The sequence below is a fragment of the Loxodonta africana genome, chromosome 21 (genome assembly GCF_030014295.1).
Source record: "Loxodonta africana isolate mLoxAfr1 chromosome 21, mLoxAfr1.hap2, whole genome shotgun sequence".
Taxonomy (NCBI): Eukaryota; Metazoa; Chordata; class Mammalia; order Proboscidea; family Elephantidae; genus Loxodonta; species Loxodonta africana.
This window is the reverse complement of record NC_087362.1, coordinates 2803775-2821434: the sequence shown is the minus strand read 5'-3', so window position 1 is coordinate 2821434 and position 17660 is coordinate 2803775. Positions and strand designations below refer to the sequence as shown.

Genomic DNA, 17660 nt, shown 5'->3' with positions numbered 1-17660 from the left:
TTTTATTGTACCACTGACACCAGGCGGAAAGCGGCGATCCACCGTTTCCTAATGAGACGGGCCGGAACAGGAGGGGTGACACCGATGAAAGAGTCGTGTGTGCACGTAATACGTAGTGCGTTTGGTTGTGTACACTTACTTAAAATCACGTAATCTGTAAAATATGTGTTAGTCTCAACAGTGCCTGTCTGTGCAGCGCCACTTAATCAGACGACTTGATCGCAGCCCTCCACAGGCGCGCCCCTTCCTGAGCCCCTGAGCACAGCCCTCCAGAGCAGGCCGTCTCCACTGCGGGCTAAGGACACAGCTCTTTTTCAACCCATGTGTGATGTGGTCACTTGAAATTTCACCCCAAACCCCCACTACCCATTTATGCAATAATTTAGACTTTCTGTCTTTTCTTTCAGTTTATGGGTGTGTATATCCAATATTGTCGTAACAAACCCTCCTGCCATATTTGTTTTGTTTTAATACTTTGAGTTGAAATTCACACAACATAAAATTAGCGACTTTAAAGTGAACAACTCCGTGGCATTTAGTACATTCACAGCGTTGTGCATCCTCCACCTCTGTCTAGTTCCAGAACATTCCGTCACTCCAGAGTAAACCCCCAACCAGTGTAAGCAGCCGTATTTCTCTTTAAACTTTAAGAAAAGGTCTGTTTACAATGACATTTGCAATTGCGAGGTCATAGCGCTAAGAATAATTACTGAATCTGTGTTACATTTCTTTGACTTTTTTTTTTATGAGTTTCCTCAAGAAATAACCTATTCAAATCCAAATCTAGTATTGCTTGAATTCATTACTTCCCCTGAAATGGTCCTATATTATTCAAAATCAAAAACTTGAAAGGTAGTATCTTAGCCATCTGGTGCTGCTGTAACAGAAATAACGCCAGCGGATGCCTTTAACAAAGCGAAGTTTTATTTCCTCACAGTAAAGCCGGCTTAAAGTCCAAATTCAGGGAGTCAGATCCAGGGGAAGGCTTTCTCTCTCTGTCAGCCTTCTCATCAACGTTCCCCTAGACCAGGAGCGTCTCCACGCAGGGCCTCCGGGTCCAAAAGATGCACTCTGCTTCCAGCATTGCTTTCTTGGGGGTACGAGGTCCCCTGTCTCTCTGCTGGCTTCTCTCTTTTTATCTCAAAAGAGATATTACCTCAGGATACAATCCAATTTTGTAGATTGAGTTCTGCCTCACTAACACAACTGCTGCCCGTCTCTCCTCACTAACATAGAGGCAGGATTTATAACATGTAGGAAAATCACACAATACTGGGAATCATGGCCCAGCCCAACTGATACACACACTTTTGGGGGAACGTAATTCAGTCCATGACAGGTAGTTTGCAATGTTGTTACAGACCAAAATATAAGATGACCCCCTTTTTTAAATTTGAGGGGAAAATATCACCTTATATTTTTAGCATACAAGGTATAAATATCAAAAGGATCAAAAACCCATGGAACAAAACAAGACTAAAAGGGCACACCAGCCCTGGAAGGCAGGAGGGAACAGGAAAGCTGGAAATAGGGAACCCAGATTTGAGAAAGGAGAGTGTTGACACATCTGGGGTTGGTAACCAACGTCATACAGCAATGTGTGTACTAACTCTTTGGTGAGAAACTATTGTGTTCTGTAAACCTTCATTTAAAGTATGATAAAGTAAATAAAAGGATCAAAGGGTCTTTGACAAAGCACATAAAAGGGTAGGTGTAGTGGAAGGGAGTCTTCTAAGACTCGGAGGTGAACACCCCAGCCCCTAAAAGAGCACATAGGTGGCTCTTTACAAAACATTTACTGCACATTCCATGAGGACGAGCCCTCGTTTCATCAGGCAAAAGTAAGGGAGATACAGGAGAACGGAAACCTATCAAGACGGAGAAGGACTTTGAGTCCCCCTGAAGTGTGCCTTTAATATTCAATCAAACAGCGCAAAATGCTAGAAATCAAAGTTGCTTTCTTACTTGGACATTATTGAGGAGTTTTCATTTCCTTGTAAATGGACATCAGTTAATGTTTTAGAAATTTAGGTGACTTCTAACTACAAAACCATCCAAGTGTTTACTCCACAGCTCCAGTTCTTGGTCTCTGCTTCTTGTTTTTAGATCAGTTAAGAAACAGCTACCAGATTGGTTACGATGGCTCCCTTAGAATTATCTATGCCAGTGGTCTGGATTCGCACTACCAAACGGAGCCGCATGTCCTGGCTGGCACGGCTAACCCAACAGTGGCCAAAAGAAACATGACTCTCCCTGGTGAGAACGGTCAAAATTTGGTAGAATGGAGATTCCGAAAAGAACAAGCCCAAGGAAAAGTCAACGTCTTTGGTCGAAAGCTTAGGGTGAGTATTGGAGAGTGGGTGGTAGCTGCCCGGTCGGCAGTGATGTGCAGTGGCCCATCCATGTGGGCGACTGGTCTCCAGTTCACCTCACCCGTCTACTGCCCACTCAATGTAGCATCTTCACCTCAGGGCACCAGTGACAGCCCGCCGGGGGAGATTGCTCATAATAAAAGCCACTGATTGGAGAAAATGGTCTTCTTGCTGTAGCTATGATTAAAAATACATTCTTCCCTGAGAAAGTAGCAACTCTCACGCAGCACAACCCCAAAGAGCCTGGATATCAATTGATTCTTGTTTTACTAATGACTTAGTAGTCGTGTACTTTTCTCCAACCACTCAGGAGTAACAGCTTCTTCATGTGAGGATGGGGATAAGTCAGAATTGGTTTAACTATTGAAAGTTTTCCAGGTCATAAATATGTGTGTATTGAAAGCGATAGACTGGGAATTGAAAGGTGAATTCTCTTTTTCCTGTTCTCAATATTTTTAAACTACAGTTTGGGCACAGAGAAGGTGACCAAGTCCAGCACCTCCTTACTATGAACGGAAAGCCCCACCCAATGCGCTGTTTAAGAGCAATGTGATGACGATTGTGATTATGTTAGTATAAGCGGCCTTCCCAAAGTGTCCTCTGGCTTTGCAGTGTTAGGTGTTTTTTCCTCCCTCTCATATTGTAGGCCATGTATGTGTAGAAGACAAATTGTGATTTATGACAGCTATTTGGTAATGACAACACAGATTAGGTTATAAGAAACCACCTTCAGACCACAATAGACTGAACTTTTTAGTAAACAGGTTTTAGTTTATAGATAAACTCTTCCTAACTAGCATTGCTTTACTTGCCATCTTAAAAAAATTATTTAAAACAAAGGAGAGCAAATAAAACATGGAACATTATCATTAATGTCCTTTTACCTGCACCAAAAATCACTAAATTGTTACAGCGGGCCAAGAAGTAGAAATCACGTAAAAAGGACCTGTGGCTCACATACAGACTGTATCCAACTTACTGGTTATATTTTGATTCCACTTCGGTTGTGAGACAGGGTTTGGGACTCGCAATACATGGTCTCCTAGGACCAATGCTTCATGTCCCCACACCCTAGCCCAGTCCTCCCCGGATCGGAACTTCTGGTAGACAATAGCAAGGTCAGGCCGGTAAGAGGAGCGAGAAGGAAAAGCAGTGGCACGCTAGAGAGAGGCACAAGATGGAGGCTGCAGCTAAAGCAACGGACAAGAAGCTCCGAAGGGGTCAGGGCTTATTGCCAAAGTAAACTCCTGCTCTGTCTTTTCTTCCTCTGACCCTGGGAACCAGCAGCTACCTGCTTTTCCATCCGCTGCCACTGCGTACTGCTTCCGCACAGACCCCGCTACCTTGGACCATTGCAAACCAGAAGCTGGTTCCCAGGCTTTGTCTTACTCAGCTACTCCTGAAGCAGTGAGAAGGTGCAAGTACACACAGTCACACCTGTTCTCAGACAGAGGACTGCCTCAGAAAGCACAAAGATAATCCTCACGTTTGTGCTCTTCACTGTACCAAAGAAGATACAGCACTTGACTAGAACTCGGAAGACACGGGTTCTGGATCAGGCTCCACTTTTTACTCACTTATACCTTGTAGGAAAATCATAGCATCTTTGAACCTCAAAGTCCTTATCCACGTCCTGATTTCTATATACTTATGTAGAATATATTATCTACATAATATTATGATATAGATATTATATCTATAGCTATGTCACAAATAAAATTTACTCTGCCCTGACTCTGTTTCACACAATTGTTAACAAGAATCAAGTAAGACCATGTACGTTGAAAGTATAAAGCATGATGATATACTCCCTACCTGTAACCCAGAGAATGTCAGCCACATACACAAACAGTGGGCATTATAGCCAACGCTCAGATGAATAGGAAAGAACCTGTTACCTCGCTGGACAGGAAAATGTGGGCAGAAAAGAGGTAGGTAACATCTTTTATCCAGAAACCGACCGCATAAACAATGCCTGCTCTTCTTGGAGACAAGCTCTGTCTAACATGAATTTCTTTCTTTCTTTGTAACGCTGCTTTTCTAGAAATAAAAAGAAATTAGGGATAGTAGAGGAAAAGAGAGTGAGGAGTGGAGGAGACTCAGCTTTAAGTCCCTGGATCTGTGGCTGATTCTAAATGAAGAAAAACCCTCACTTGAGGCAGAAGAAACCAGTGCACACAGGCACGGCTGGTAGTTTTTTTCTAAATAGCAGAACCACAATGCCTCAGCAAGACATTTCAGAAAATATACTATTTAAAATGGCCTGTTCAGTCCCACTGAAATGAGATTTCCAGCTGATATGTTTGATTGCTCTCACAGAGACAATACCAGCATCACGAGGGAGAGTTTCTTACTTTGAAGATAAGATTGGATGGGCCAGCTCAGACTGCTAATTTCATTCCTCTGTGGATTCCAAGAGAGAAATTCTGGGGAGAAAGTGAAGATATGAACATCCAGTTTGAGGACTGACCTGGAGTCTGCCAAAATAGGGAACAGAAGAAAAGGGAGAAAGACTCCAGGAAAACACGGCTGCCTGAATTAGCCCCAAAAGCCACCCATTTCCATTACATCGTCTCCTCGTTTACCTTTCATCATTCCTAGCAGAAAGTTATTTTGATTTTCTAAGTTATTGACCTAGGTTTAGCTGTGTGCCTGACACATGGTGGATGCTCAAATCAGAGGTGTGTCTACGGAAAGCAGCGCCTGTGACAAGCACTGCACCTGCACCCCTGCAGAGGCGTAGCGGGGTAACGAGCACCAAGGGGCCATCTCTAAGGCCCACCCTCCCCCCAAATTCAAAGTGAGTAGACGTGGATAAGCGGCCACATAGTAGCAGAAACACCTTCCCACTTGTCCTGCTGCCTCAGTCAGGTGCCTTTCATACTTGTGGCACCTCCATAAGTTATCCTGTGCCTCCTCTGACGCCCCTTGGGCTTGCGCCGGGGACAAGTGCCCCCCCTGCCCGCCCCTCACTGCGCCTCTGTGTCTAGCAGGCTTGAGCAAAGACGTTGGTCCCTACCAGGTTAGTAGAAACTGCTGGGTGGCGGCCAGGGCAGGTGCCAGACCTGCCAGACCTTAGACACACCTCTGAAAATATTGATTAAATGGACGAAAGGATGAGAAAAGCCAACCTTACCGTGTGGATTATCCCTGATTCATCTAGATATTTCTGACAGAAGGGAGAGAGAGACTGTGTACGCATAACACATAGTTTTCTGCAAAAATGGGATTACATAGAGGAGGAGAATAGAGCTCAGCATAGGGGAGAAAATAATCGCTGTTCATATACAATTCGTACTTGAAAGTACTGACAAGGAACCAGCCACTAGAAAAAGCCCTTTCACTGCATTATTTCATTTCTTTCTGAAAACAACCACGTAAGGTATAAGTATTACCACTAGTAACATTTTCTAGATAAAAGGTGAGGTCCAGGGCATTAAATGATTTGACTGAAGTCAGGCATAAACGAGTGAGTCAGGACTACACCCACCATCCCTGTCAGTGTTAGTACGGCGTTCACACAGGGCTTGACTGTTAGCCTGCTTTACTCATGTCATTAACTTAGTGTCTGAGGTTAGGAAAAGAAAGATCGGAACTAAGAAACATGAAGAAAGTAGCAATTATCACGACATACAAAGAAACCGCTGAATTACTAACACTAGATAAAATAGGCTAAAAAGGTAAGGCAGGGAATGAAAAAGGACAAAATTATGTAAGAAACTAAAAACGTAAATTTCTGTGAAACAACACGTTAAAGGAAAAAGGGCCACCACTCTGGCAGGAAACAACAAGAAAATGAGATCTCGACACAGATGTGGCAGCGCATCACAGAATAAGACGCTTGGGAAATACGCCTTATTTCTGTCAGTGCCGGAATGCAGAGCCAGCCTTTGATCAGTCACAGAAAAGTGTTCTGGCTCTCTAGTAATAAATATTCACTCTGATAATAACATTCATCTTCTCAACCTGCCCAGAATTCAGATGATAAAAGGAAGACTTTAGTGAATCATTAAAAAAAAAGGAATCTACGAAATATGAAAGCCAGAGTGTTCAGAGGGATACACAAATATGGTAACACGTTTAGATCTTAGGACGCTAGTCACATCTACGTGACATCCTGTTTCTCACTTTAGCCTGAGTGGCACAGCCTAGAGGGGGGTTGCCCGATGCAGTTAGCGCTTGCTGACGTGTGGAGAGGTACAGAACCACAGAACCACCCACAGCAGGGTGATGCTCTGCATGGTCACAGGGCGATGCTCTGGCGGACGCGGGGCGATGCTCTGGCGGACGCGGGGCGATGCTCTGCGTGGACGCGGGGCGATGCCCTGGTGAGGACGCGGGGCGATGCTCTGGCGGACGCGGGGCGATGCTCTGGCGGACGCGGGGCGATGCTCTGGCGGACGCGGGGCGATGCTCTGCGTGGACGCGGGGCGATGCCCTGGTGTGGACGCGGGGCGATGCTCTGGTGGACGCGGGGCGATGCTCTGGTGGCCGCGGGGCGATGCTCTGCGTGGACGCGGGGCGATGCTCTGGTGGACGCGGGGCGATGCTCTGGTGGACGCGGGGCGATGCTCTGCGTGGACGCGGGGCGATGCTCTGGTGGACGCGGGGCGATGCTCTGGTGGCCGCGGGGCGATGCCCTGGTGTGGACGCGGGGCGATGCTCTGGCGGATGCGGGGCGATGCTCTGGCGGACGCGGGGCGATGCTCTGGCGGACGCGGGGCGATGCCCTGGTGTGGACGCGGGGCGATGCTCTGGTGGACGCGGGGCGATGCTCTGGTGGACGCGGGGCGATGCTCTGCGTGGACGCGGGGCGATGCCCTGGTGTGGACGCGGGGCGATGCTCTGGCGGACGCGGGGCGATGCTCTGGCGGACGCGGGGCGATGCTCTGGCGGACGCGGGGCGATGCCCTGGTGTGGACGCGGGGCGATGCTCTGGTGGACGCGGGGCGATGCCCTGGTGTGGACGCGGGGCGATGCTCTGGCGGACGCGGGGCGATGCTCTGGCGGACGCGGGGCGATGCTCTGGCGGACGCGGGGCGATGCTCTGGCGGACGCGGGGCGATGCCCTGGTGTGGACGCGGGGCGATGCTCTGCGTGGACGCGGGGCGATGCTCTGGCGGACGCGGGGCGATGCCCTGGTGTGGACGCGGGGCGATGCTCTGCGTGGACGCGGGGCGATGCTCTGGCGGACGCGGGGCGATGCTCTGGCGGACGCGGGGCGATGCTCTGGCGGACGCGGGGCGATGCCCTGGTGTGGACGCGGGGCGATGCTCTGCGTGGACGCGGGGCGATGCTCTGGCGGACGCGGGGCGATGCCCTGGTGTGGACGCGGGGCAATGCTCTGCGTGGACGCGGGGCGATGCTCTGGCGGACGCGGGGCGATGCTCTGGCGGACGCGGGGCGATGCTCTGCGTGGACGCGGGGCGATGCCCTGGTGTGGACGCGGGGCGATGCTCTGGCGGACGCGGGGCGATGCTCTGGCGGACGCGGGGCGATGCTCTGGCGGACGCGGGGCGATGCTCTGGCGGACGCGGGGCGATGCTCTGGCGGACGCGGGGCGATGCCCTGGTGTGGACGCGGGGCGATGCTCTGCGTGGACGCGGGGCGATGCCCTGGTGTGGACGCGGGGCGATGCTCTGGTGGACGCGGGGCGATGCTCTGGTGGACGCGGGGCGATGCCCTGGTGTGGACGCGGGGCGATGCTCTGCGTGGACGCGGGGCGATGCCCTGGTGTGGACGCGGGGCGATGCTCTGGCGGACGCGGGGCGATGCTCTGGCGGACGCGGGGCGATGCTCTGGCGGACGCGGGGCGATGCTCTGGCGGACGCGGGGCGATGCTCTGGCGGACGCGGGGCGATGCTCTGGCGGACGCGGGGCGATGCCCTGGTGTGGACGCGGGGCGATGCTCTGCGTGGACGCGGGGCGATGCCCTGGTGTGGACGCGGGGCGATGCTCTGGTGGACGCGGGGCGATGCTCTGGTGGACGCGGGGCGATGCTCTGCGTGGACGCGGGGCGATGCCCTGGTGTGGACGCGGGGCGATGCTCTGGTGGACGCGGGGCGATGCTCTGGTGGACGCGGGGCGATGCTCTGGTGGACGCGGGGGGATGCTCTGCGTGGACGCGGGGCGATGCCCTGGTGTGGATGCGGGGCGATGCTCTGGTGGACGCGGGGCGATGCTCTGGTGGACGTGGGGCGATGCTCTGCGTGGACACAGCGAGCCCTGACGTTGTCACCAAGTATGCCCAGGGAATGAGCCAGCCCCTCCTCACGTCCCCCCATCAGATTTCAGATAAGTGAGTATAATCTGACTAGGCTGGCACCTCCTTGGGACGGCGGTGTAACGTCTTTATGCCTCAGGTTTTTACAGGGGAGATCACAAGTGACTAGTCATCATCACGCTGGACGTAACCTTTGAAAACAGGCATGTGTCCATGCTCACTGCACGTCACCAGGGACTTTGTGCTGACCGCTCATCCATACACAACATTTGGTTGGAGTCATTTTACGCGGCTGGAGGTTGTAGTAATGATCTGATAGAAAGTTTTCATCTTTAGATGAACATTTAACATCTTTATAGTAATTAATTTTTTTTTTTTTTTAGGGCAGGGGACAATGCTGGGGCTTTATGCTTTATGTCCTCCTCCCCCAAAAAAAAAAATTTTAAAGGGTTAAAATGGTGAACTTTTTTTTTTTTGGTAAAAGGTTACAGAGCAAAACAGACTTCCATTCACAGTTTCTACACATGTTCACTGAGGCTGATTCCATTTTTCACATTGCCTCAGCATTCTTATTTTTCTGTTCTAGTTGTTCCCCTCCCACTAATTTAGTCTCACTGCCCCCCCCTTCTCGTCTGTGCCTTAGAGTAACAGCTGTCCATTTGGTGTCATGTGGATCATTTTTAAAAGAGCGCAGTTCTCAAGGGTAAAATTCTTTACTTTTTGAGTTAATGTGCTGTTTAGTTAAAATGGCTAGCTTTTTGTTATGTGTATTTTACCACAATAAAATTTTTTTTTTTAAGTTTGAAGAGTTACCATGATTTCACAAAGGTGTGTTAAGCAAGACCAAGTCCTGGAAAGGAAGTGTCCCTGGGCTTCTGCGCTTTCTGTTCGCACTATCCTCAGGAATAGGTATGGGTGTGTTTGGGAGTGAAAGAAAAAGTAAAGTTCTGCTAGTGTCTTTTGAAATTTGAAGAAACAGTGACTGATGTCTGGAGACAGGGATGTTATAGCCTTGGCCTGTGCTGGGAATGTGGGAAAAAACACAGCCCCATTCTGTTTTCTCATTACTTCAGTTTGAGAAGAGAATACCAGAAAGGCATTGCATATAAAATATGTCTGGATAAAAAGAAAAACCTGAACCTTTATCCAGATGTTTGGTCTCACGGTGCTTCCTGGTGCTCCCCTGTGGTGGCATCTTGGCACGGCAGCTCACGGTGCTTCCTGGTGCTCCCCCGTGGTGGCGTCTTGGCACGGCAGCTCACGGAGCTTCCTGGTGCTCCCCTGTGGTGGCATCTTGGCACGGCAGCTCACACAGCAGTAACGGTAATCACGCCTTTTGGCTTTCATCTGGATGTTTTGGTGTCTTGCCACCATGCTCGCAAATGAAACAAGCAAATCAGAAGCCAGTAGCAGTTTATGGGCAGTGAGAAGCGCTTCCAGACCTGTCTGTTTGCCCAGAGCCCTCACCCTGCAGTGAGAAGTGCTTCCAGACCTGTCTGTTTGCCCAGAGCCCTCGCCCTGCAGCAACCTACGGTCAGACCAGATCCCCAGTCCAGACTTCTTCTACTGTAACCAGAGCAATTATTGCAAAGATAAAGCAGGGTTAACAAAGGAAGTACAGAACTGAAAGACAACTAAATGAACACACATAAGATACAAGCAGAAGGAGCAATACTGTGGGCAGCACTGCCCATGGAAACAGCACAGTCTTCTGTGTCACAGCCTGGAATAACCTCAGGAGTGGGGGAGGGCAAACCTAAACATTCAGCTTTGTTTGTTTGTTTTAAATCACAGTCTGAGAAACACAAGAGCTCTAAGGAAACCAGGTAAATTGTGCAAAACCTGTTCTCAAGGCATCCAAAAATTTGTGCAAATATAAACTGGAGAACTGAATTCTGCTGCTTCATTATCGAGTTAATTTGACTTTAAATCAAAATTTTCTACAGATTTTTAAAAATATAGTTGTAATGTTAGCTAGTAGCTTCCTTCCAAGGTACTCAAAGCATTCCACAAACTTAAACTCATAAGGTTTCACAAAATGCACATAAGACAGTGAGCAGCTCTGACAGGGGTCACAAGAGAGGGTCCCACACAGAGCTGGAGAAAAATATAGAACAAAATTCTAACCCAGAAAGAAGGACCAGACTAGCTGGCATGACAGAGACTGGAGAAACCACGAGAATATGGTCCCAGGACACCCTTTTAGCTCAGTAATGAAGTCACTCCTGAGATTCACCCTTCAGCCAAAGATTGGGGAGGCCCATAAAACAAAAGGAGACTAAAGGGACACACCAGCCCAGGGGCAAGGACAAGAAGGCAGGAGGGGACAGGAAAGCTGGTAACAGGGAACCCAAGTTCGAAAAGGGAGAGAGTTGACATGTCATGGGGTTGGCAACCAATGTCATAAAACAATATGTGTACTAACTGTTTAATGAGAAACTAGTTTGTTCTGTAAACCATCTAAAGTTAAAAAAAAACAAAAAAGTGAGCAACTAACATGCAGACATCTCCACATGGGGAAATGAAAGTTCAGAAAGCCTCCAGCTGGCAGGTCAGAATAAAATAAAAATCAATAAAAGTCAGAACCTAGTCCAACCCCTTTATTTACAGATGCACAAAACAGATTCAGAGGAGTTAAAAGTCTAGTGTTCAAGGACCTACCAGGTATGGAGACCAGGCTTTTTGACCCCTGGGTCCTCCCTCCAACACACACATGGCCACCACTGATACCCATCAATTTCTGCTGTGGTACAGTCCATGTCAGCGAGATCTGAAGAGATTGAAAAATTAAATCTCCTGATTTTCATCCAGGGCTCTGCCCTTTCTCATTTTTGTGAATCATCTCTCTGGGTGCTTTTTCTTTCCCAATACCTCTTTACCTATCAAGACACAGAATTCTTGCTAGTTATACCTTTTACCTTTCAAGATAGACCACTTCACAACACTGTCTTTGAAGAGCCAATTTAAACTTAAGTATTTATGCACCACTCCTCTGTCAGTTTATCCTACTGTGATGGCTTGCATGCTGTGATGCTGGAAGCTATGCCATCAGTATTTAAAACATCAGTTTGGTCACCCATGGTGGACGGGTTTCGCAGAGCCTCCAGACTAAGACAGACTAGGAAGGACTTGGCATCTACTTCTTAAAAAACTGACCAGTGAAAACCTTATGAATAGCCACAGAACATTATCTAGTCTAGTGCCAGCAGATGAGCCCCTCAAGTTGGAAAGCATTCAAAATACAACTGGAAGAGCAGCCTCCTCAAAGTAGAGTCAACCTTAATGATGTGGAGGGAGTCAAGCTTTTGGGGACCTTCGTTTGCTGATGTGGCACGACACAAAATAAAAAGAAACAGTTCAAACATCTAGTAATAATTGGAACATGGAATGTATGACGTATGAATCCAGGAAAATTAGAAGTTGTCAAAAATGAAATGCAATGCAAAGGATCAATATCCTAGACACTAGTGAACTGAAATGGACTGGTATTGGCTATTCTGGATTGGACAGTCATATGGTCTACTCTGCCAGGAAGGACAAATTGAAAAGGAATAACATCACATTCATCATCAAAAAGAACATTTTTTAAGATCTGCCCTGAAGTACAGTGCTGTCAGTGATAGGATAATATCCATATGCCTACAAGGAAGACCAGTTAATACAACTATTATTCAAATTTACACATCAACAACTAATGACGAACGTGAAGAAGTTGAAGATTTTTACCAACTTCTGCAGTCTGAAATGGATCAAGCATCCAATCAAGATGCATTGATAACTACTAGTGATTGGAATGTGAAACTTGGAAACAAAGACAGATCCATAGTTGGAAAATACAGCCTGGGTGATAGAACTGATGCTGGATCATAGAATTTTGCAAGACCAACGATCTATTCATTGCAAATACCTTTTTTCAACAACACAAATGATGATTATACACATGGACCTTGCCGGACGGAATACACAAGAATAAAATCAACTGCTTCTATGGAAAAGACAATGTCATCAGTTAGAATGAGACAGGGGCCGACTGCGGAACAGATCATCAAGTGGTCCTATGCAAGTTCAAGTTGAAGCTGAAGAAGATTAAAACAAGTCCACAAGAGCCGAGGTATGACTTCAAGTATATCCCACCTGAATTTAGAGACCATCTCAAGAAAGATTTGACACATCGAACACTAATGATCAAAGACCCGAAGAGTTGTGGGATGACTCCAGGGACCTCATACCTGAAGAAAGCAAAAGGCCATTAAAAAGACAAGAACGAAAAAAAAAAAACACCAAAATGGTTGTCCAAAGAGATCCTGAAACTTGCTTTTGAACATCAAGTAGCTAAAGTGAAAGGAAGAAATTATGAAGTAAAAGAGCTGAACAGAAGGTGTTGAAGGGCAGCTCGAGAAGACAAAGTAATGTATTGTAATGACATGTGCAAAGACCTGGAGTTAGAAAACCAAAAAGAACACACTCGGCATTTCTCAAGCTGAAAGAACTGAAGAAAAAATTCAAGCCTCAAGTTGCAATTTTGAAGGATTCTATGGGCAAATATTGAATGATACAGGAAGCATCAAAAGAAGATGGAAGGAATACACAGAATCACTGTACAAAAAAAGAATTGGTCAACATTTAGCCATTTCCAGAGGTAGCATATGATCAAGAACCAATGGTACTGAAGGAAGAAATCCAAGCTGCACTGAAGGCATTGGCAAAAGACAAGGCTCCGGGAATTGACAGAATGCCAACTGAGATGTTTCAACAGGCAGATGCAGCACTGGAGGTGCTCACTCATCCGTGCCAAGAAATCTGGAAGGAAGCCGCCTGGCCAACTGAATGGAGAGATCCGTATTTGTGCCCATTCCAAAGTAAGGTGATCCAACAGAATACAGAAATTATCAAATAATATCACTAATATCACACACAAGTAAAGTTTTGCTGAAGATCATTCAGGACCAGTTGCAGCAGTGCATTGACAGGGAACTGCCAGAAATTAAAGCCAGAGTCAGAAGAGAATGTGGAACTGGGGATATCATTACTGATGTCAGATGGATCTTGGCTGAAAGCAGAGACTACCAGAAAGATGTTTACCTGTGTTTTATTGACTATATAAAGGCATTCACTGTGTGGATCATAGCAAGTTATGGATGACATTGCAAAGAATGGGAATTCCAGAACACTTAATTGTGCTCGTGTAGTACCTGTACATAGACCAAGAGACAGTCATTCGAGCAGAATGAGGATACTGAGTAGTTTAATACCATAAAAGGTGTGCATCAGGGTTGTATCTTTTCACCATACAAATTCAATTCGTATGCTGAGCAAATAATCTGAAAAGCTGGACTATATGAAGAAGAACGGGGCATCAGGATTGGAGGAAGACTCATCAACAACCTGTGATATGCAAATGACACAACCTGCTTGCTGAAAACAAAAAGGATCTGAAACACTTACTGATGATCAAAGACTACAGTCTTCAGTATGGATTACACCTCAACATAAAGAAAACAAAAATCCTCACAAATAGACCATATATCATGATAAACAGACAAAATATTGAAGCTGTCAAGGATTTCATTTTACCCGGATCCATAATCAACACCCACAGAAGCAGCAGTCAAGAAATCAAAGGATGTATTGCATGGGACAAATCTGCTACAAAAGACCTGTTTAAAGTGTTCAAAGACAAAGATGTCACTTTGAGAACTAAGTGCACCTGACCCCAGCCATGGGCTTTTCATTCGCCTTATATGCATGTGAAAGCTAGACAATGAATAAGGAAGACCGAAGAAGCCTTTGAATTGTGGTGTTGGAGAAGAATACTGAATATACCATGAACTGACAGACGAACGAACAAATCTGTCTTGGAAGAAGTACAGCCAGAGTGCTCCTTAGAAGGGAACATGGTGAGACTTCATCTCACATACTTTGGACATGTGATCAGGAAGGACCAGTCCCTGGAGAAGGACATCATGCTTGGTAAAGTAGAGCTCACTGAAGAAGAGGAAAACCCTCAGCAAGATGGACTGACACAGTGGCTTCAACAATGGACTCAAACATAACAACAGTTGTGAGGATGGTGCAGGACCAGGCAGTGTTTCACTCTATTGTACTTATGAGTTGTACTGTGAGTTGGAACTGACTTGGCGGCACTTAACAAAATTTATGCTTAATAAAAAAAAAAAATTTTTTTTTATTATGGGCGTTGCTTAAATGTCAATGATAGAATGCAAAAATTAGTTTTATCCCAGATTCTAAATATACATGTATTTTGTATATGTACATCACATATATTTACATATATATAAATACACAGATGTGTGTATTGTTGTTGTGTGCTATCGAGTCGATTCTGACTCAGTGCAACTCTATATGACAGAGAACTGCCCCATTGGGTTTCATAGGCTGTAATCTTTATGTGAGCAGATTGACAGGTCTTTCCTCCTATGGAGCCACTGAGGGGTTCAAACCACTGACCTTTTGATTAGCAGCTGAGTACTTAACCATTGCACCACCAGGGCTCCGTGTATATGTGTGTATGTATATGTATATGTGTGTGTATATGTATGTATATATGTGTATGTATGTGTGTTTGTGTGTAACTAGAGCTATTTATTTTGAAAGTTGTAGTCAGGACATGGTCATGGACAATTAAAATTTTCCCGTTTAATGTCTAACAATCCAAACAGCTAATGAGCATTTGAGTATGTATTCCCCTACCGCATAGGTGCTGAGGAAGACCGAACAAGAACAGGCTATGGTCTCTGCCCTTGTGGGGTCACAGTCAGCAAACACTGCAAACTGTAAGGCAGAATTTGATCAAGGCCACATGTCCACTGCAGTAATGAATGCTGACTTGTGTATGCCTTGGATCACACCGAGTAACAGCCAAATTTAGTCAAATATTCTGGACATAGAACACAGGCACCCAGAGACCCTACTAGGACAGCAGGGTACTAGAGGACTCTGAAGTTCCTGTCAGTTAACCAAATGTTATTAAAAGAAAAGAAAGGCACTCTAAAAAATTGTGACATTTCAGCACTTGGCCAAAAGCAATGATCATGTTTGTAACCTCCTGCTATTTAAGCTCATTAATAATTTACAGTAATGTGGGTTCCAACTTCTACTTAACTGCTCTTCAAAGGGTTAGAGTCACATTTACCACTGTGTCTTATTTAATGTAGCCATGATTAATTTACTAAGCAATTATTTTCCAATGTTTCATGGGGGAAGGGCCTCTGAGTAATTTACATAGATGCCGGGTCTAGTGCCTTCATATCTTTTAAACAAACTGTAAAGCACATCCTTTTTTTTTTTTCTTATCAGTTGGCTAAAGTTTATGAAATTTAATTGAAAAGGTTTTGAACAAATGCCAGGCTGTCTCTCTGCTTAATGAAACCTTTTTAAAAAAAAGAGCAGTTAATCTACTGCCTTGCACTTGTACCCAAGAAGTTGCTAAATTAATTTACTGACAAAGAGAATCAATCATTACAAATGGTGCTTAAACAATAGTGGGGACTCTGAAGAGTAATAAGTGGCTAGTATTGGAATAAGATGATTTATTTTATAATCTTTTATTTTTTAACAGGTTAACGGCAGAAATCTCCTTTCAGTTGACTTTGATCGAACAACAAAGACGGAAAAGATCTACGATGACCACCGTAAATTTCTCCTGAGGATCGCCTACGACACGTCAGGACACCCCACCCTCTGGCTGCCCAGCAGCAAGCTGATGGCTGTCAACGTCACCTATTCATCCACCGGCCAGATTGCCAGCATCCAGCGAGGAACTACTAGCGAAAAAGTGGACTACGATGGACAGGGGAGGATCGTATCTCGGGTGTTTGCTGATGGCAAAACATGGAGTTACACATACTTAGAGAAGGTATGTCTGCTCACTACGTTAAAAATAGGGAAGGAGTCATTCCATTTTTCAGCAACCACTCAGAGCAGTAAAAAAAAAAACACAGGGAGACATGAGTGAGTTCCATTTATTACTGTAAGTATCAATACGGAAGTCACATTGGTACAGCAATGATGAATTTCTGCATTAGCAAAGTAGTTTCTTCTTAGTTAAGTTCTACTATCTGAGACCCTTTTACGTGATTTATGCCGTAAAAAAACAAGTAGTAACACTGTCCATCTGCCAAGCTTACACATTGACAACATCCACAAATTAGACCTTGAGCGTCTAAGTCATTTGTAAATAATCTCCGTGCTAGCTGTTTAATTTAAGAAAGAGCCCTACATCAGCACAGTTAAAGCTGTCAGTTACGTGTCGTTCTTGGCAGAGCTTCAACATACCCATAAAAAGAATATAGATCCAATTTATGCATTATTAACCAAAACAGATTATTTTCTTAGAAAGCCACACTATTAGGTATTCCGTGCCATCTCTTTTCTGGCTCTGTTCAAAAGGTAAGCATCCCAGCTCTGGCTTTTCCCCGCCGAGGAGATTTAGAGCCATACACGCGCAGGGCCGAGTCACAGGATGCGATGCTCGGGGTGGCAGCCAGGATCAAGAAGGAATGAAAGTGAAAGAAAAGGGAAGGACGACCTCCCCAGAATTCCTCTCTTAAAAGAAAAGTAATCCACCAAAGAGTATGTTAATGGCCTCTGAGACAAACCTTAGCACTGAAAAGTGGTTCTTTTTGAGTCCTGGTACTTCTAAAAGCAAGCCACCACCAATTACACCACAGCCTAAATTACAACTCTTAACACTCTCTGCTTCCACCCTTCTTCACGTCACCCAGAGTACCTGCTGCTCTCCAAAAATATCACAATGTTGCGCTCACCTCACACAGTCTTGTTCACCAAAGATGAGCCACGGAACTCTTCAGCCTAAGGCTAACCCCTAGTCTGGCACTATCCCATCTAATTCTAGCCAGCCTGCTAGGTTTCCCTTCCTCAGAACCAGCTGTAGGGTCAAACTTCACTGTAGGATGGTCCCTGTCTTAAAACAGCCTCTCAACTCTGGAATGCTTCCAGCTAGGGCCCTATTTGCCAATCTCTCTTCTTGAAAACCCACCTATCTGCTCTCTTTAGGACAGATTCATCCTTGAAACAAGAGACTG

The 17660-nt window shown here is 45.9% G+C and overlaps 1 protein-coding gene across 1 annotated transcript in view; it reads left to right on the top strand.

Annotated features, from left to right (window-relative positions):
• TENM3 (teneurin transmembrane protein 3) overlaps positions 1-17660 on the top strand; it is a 788034-nt gene that overhangs the window by 756246 nt on the left and 14128 nt on the right. The window contains exons 24-25 of the mRNA XM_064273551.1: positions 2107-2342; positions 16175-16471. Of these exons, the coding sequence (XP_064129621.1) occupies positions 2107-2342; positions 16175-16471 (533 nt within the window). The remainder of the gene's footprint in view (positions 1-2106; positions 2343-16174; positions 16472-17660) is intronic.